Source organism: Morone saxatilis, unplaced genomic scaffold (genome assembly GCF_004916995.1).
Source record: "Morone saxatilis isolate NCDOM2014 unplaced genomic scaffold, NCSU_SB_2.0 Contig10, whole genome shotgun sequence".
Classification (NCBI taxonomy): Eukaryota; Metazoa; Chordata; class Actinopteri; family Moronidae; genus Morone; species Morone saxatilis.
Window position 1 is genome coordinate 14,941,309 of NW_023339652.1, and position 2,678 is coordinate 14,943,986.

Consider the following 2,678-nt stretch of genomic DNA (forward strand, 5'->3'; position numbering starts at 1 on the left):
AATTTGAGTACATTAAAGTGTAACGTTAGTACAGTGGTGGCGGATAAAGTCATCCCGCCGCTAGGTGGAGTCAAATGTCGTTGTCGTGTTGTTGCTGCCTTTACTTCCGCTTCACACAGCGAGGAGCTAACGCTTTATCAATGTGCTGCTCAACCTTTTTATAGTAGGACGTTTGGCCCTTACATTTAGTTAATGCCCAGGTATTTATGAAACCGGTAGGTTGAAAACAAGCTAACTTAATATGTGTATTTTTTAAAACATAATTCGTGTATCAGACAGATAAGGAGCTGTGTTAGCAGTAGCTAACGTTAGCTAAATAAGTTGTTATATTATTGACAGGTTCTGCTAACGTACGTACCTAAACAAGGCTAACTACGTGACAGATATTTCTTTCTCAGATAATAATTGATTGAATAAACCACACAGTCACGAAAAAAGTGAGCCAGCGTTTCAGTAAGGGTGCTGCTAAGTTACAGCCTCAATATCTACACGAAGCAGTGCAGCTCCTGAACACAGCTTACGTTATATCAAATGAAACTTGTGTTGGTGTCCGCAGGAGACGGAGGTACTGACAGGCAACTATGTCGCTGTATGATGACCTCGGTGTGGGTGCCAGTGACACCAAGACCGAAGGCTGGTCCAAGAACTTCAAGTTGTTGCAGTCCCAGCTGAAGGTGAAGAAGGCGGCTCTGACCCAGGCCAAGGTAGGCAGAGAATCCAGTTCACTGATACTGCTGTGCAAAGAGAGGAAGACACATAGAGTGACCTGTAACCATGCTTACATGCTAACATGTAAATGAAATAAGACTGCAAGGACACACTATAAACCCAGTGTATACATGATGTGCAATGATTTTACTGTCGCGTGTGTAGACCCAGCGGATGAAGCAGACCACTGTCTTGGCGCCGGTCATTGATCTAAAGAGAGGAGGCTCCAGTGACGAGAGACAGATCACAGACACTCCTCCACATGCTGCCGCTGGACTCAAGGTCTGCCTAACCCAAGGAACCTGGTCATCCGTTTTTAAGTCCATGTCTTAAAATGTTTGGAGCTGCTTGATTTTCCATCTCACTCTCGTGTTTTGGACTTTCAGGATGCCGTGCCCAGTGGTTTCTCCTCTGGCGATGTGCTGATCCCATTGGCAGACGAGTACGATCCCATGTTCCCCAACGACTACGAGAAGGTGGTGAAGCGCCACAGAGAAGAACGACAGCGGCAGAGGGAGCAGGAGCGGCAGAAGGAGATCGAGGAGAGAGAGAAGTGCTGTCATGCTCGATTATTCAGCTCACGAACCAATAAGAACAGCCGCAGGGGTTAAACATGAGCGACTGTACCTTACTGGATTTTTACAGAAGCACGGGGCTCTTGTTTAAATCCTGATTTTGGTGTGTTGCAGGAAGAGGAAAGACCGGCATGATGGTGGAGCTCCAAGTGGTTTCTCCCGTTTCCCCACAGCAGAGGGAGAATCAGATGAGGAAGAGGACTATGAGAAAGAGCGGAGGAAACGAAGTGAGTAGAAACGTTCTCCATTCCCGGGACATTTTGTGGGCTTTACGTGCTTTTTATTTGCCCTCAGATTGAGAGGTAGGTCAACTGCAAGAGTATGATGTACCATTCGGGGACTTGAGGGAGAAACAAAAATACATCAAACATGTTGCGTGAATTACATGATGATGTGGGAACACAGAATCACAATGTCTGTTTACGTTAATGCATTAATCCTTGAACATGATGCATCATCTGTCTCTCTCTCCAAGCTTTGGGCGGAGCAGCTATCGCCCCTCCTTCTTCACTTGTGGACAGAGATGGTAAGTCTCCTGACGCACCAGGGTTTAAACATTAACTGAACAGAACAGAATACACAGTGAGAGGTTTAAGATCAGATCAGACAGACATTATTGATCCCACACTGGGGAAATTCACTCGTTAGAGCAGCTCAAGAGTCAAAAGAAGAGGGAAAGGAAACGTGTATATAGTGATGGAGTAATGAATAAAACTTAAAAGTTGAAGTTAGTATTCTGTTAAATTAGCAGCAGTGACGGCAGTGTGTCTACAGCAGAGGGCAGCATCGTCTACATTATTGGTTTGTAGTGTCTGTAAGTTTTGGAATGTCAAATTGCAAGGAGGGAAAAACAAAGCCAGTCTTTAGTAACCAGGGTGTTGTTTTCTGCCTCAGGACCATCATTAGTTCATCATTAGAAATGTAACAGAATAAAGTAGGCTGAAAAATCAAATCTGGTTGTGCTCTTCCTCGGAGCATGTTAATACTGGTTGTGTTTTTCCATGTTTTTAGGCTCATCCCCGTTCGCCTACGAGGATGAAGGTCGCCCTGCCAGAGGCTCAAAGGCCGCCATCCCTCCGCCCATGTTTGAGGACTCAGACCGGCCACGTTCACCGCCTGGACCAACCAGCTCCTTCCTGGCCAACATGGGGTGAGCCGCACACACACGCAGACACTCACACGGAAACGCACTACAATTTGATAAGCATTAGCCACTTTGGTTGAATATTCACCGACATAAACCTGGGTGTGTATTTTGTTTGAACAGTTGGTAGGATCAACTGCGTGAAACGTGTCAATACTCGGCCTACTGGTAAATTCTGTGACCGTTTGTGAGCAAGTGCTGTGCTGTATTGTCACGAAAATGGCCTGGAAAGGTCCTGAAAAATGATTCCT

The 2,678-nt window shown here is 45.8% G+C and overlaps 1 protein-coding gene across 2 annotated transcripts in view; it reads left to right on the forward strand.

The window, feature by feature from the left end:
• The first annotated feature begins 79 nt into the window (after positions 1–79).
• The window catches only part of rbm17 (RNA binding motif protein 17), a 9,451-nt gene continuing 6,852 nt past the window's right edge, over positions 80–2,678 (forward strand). Inside the window, exons 1-7 of one of the 2 annotated variants that reach the window (XM_035676726.1) lie at positions 80–215; positions 557–704; positions 874–990; positions 1,095–1,261; positions 1,398–1,510; positions 1,759–1,809; positions 2,295–2,433. In XM_035676726.1, coding sequence (XP_035532619.1) covers positions 582–704; positions 874–990; positions 1,095–1,261; positions 1,398–1,510; positions 1,759–1,809; positions 2,295–2,433 — 710 coding nt within the window. In that variant the 5' untranslated portion in view covers positions 80–215; positions 557–581. The remainder of the gene's footprint in view (positions 216–556; positions 705–873; positions 991–1,094; positions 1,262–1,397; positions 1,511–1,758; positions 1,810–2,294; positions 2,434–2,678) is intronic. The other variant, XM_035676734.1, reaches the window with a different exon arrangement.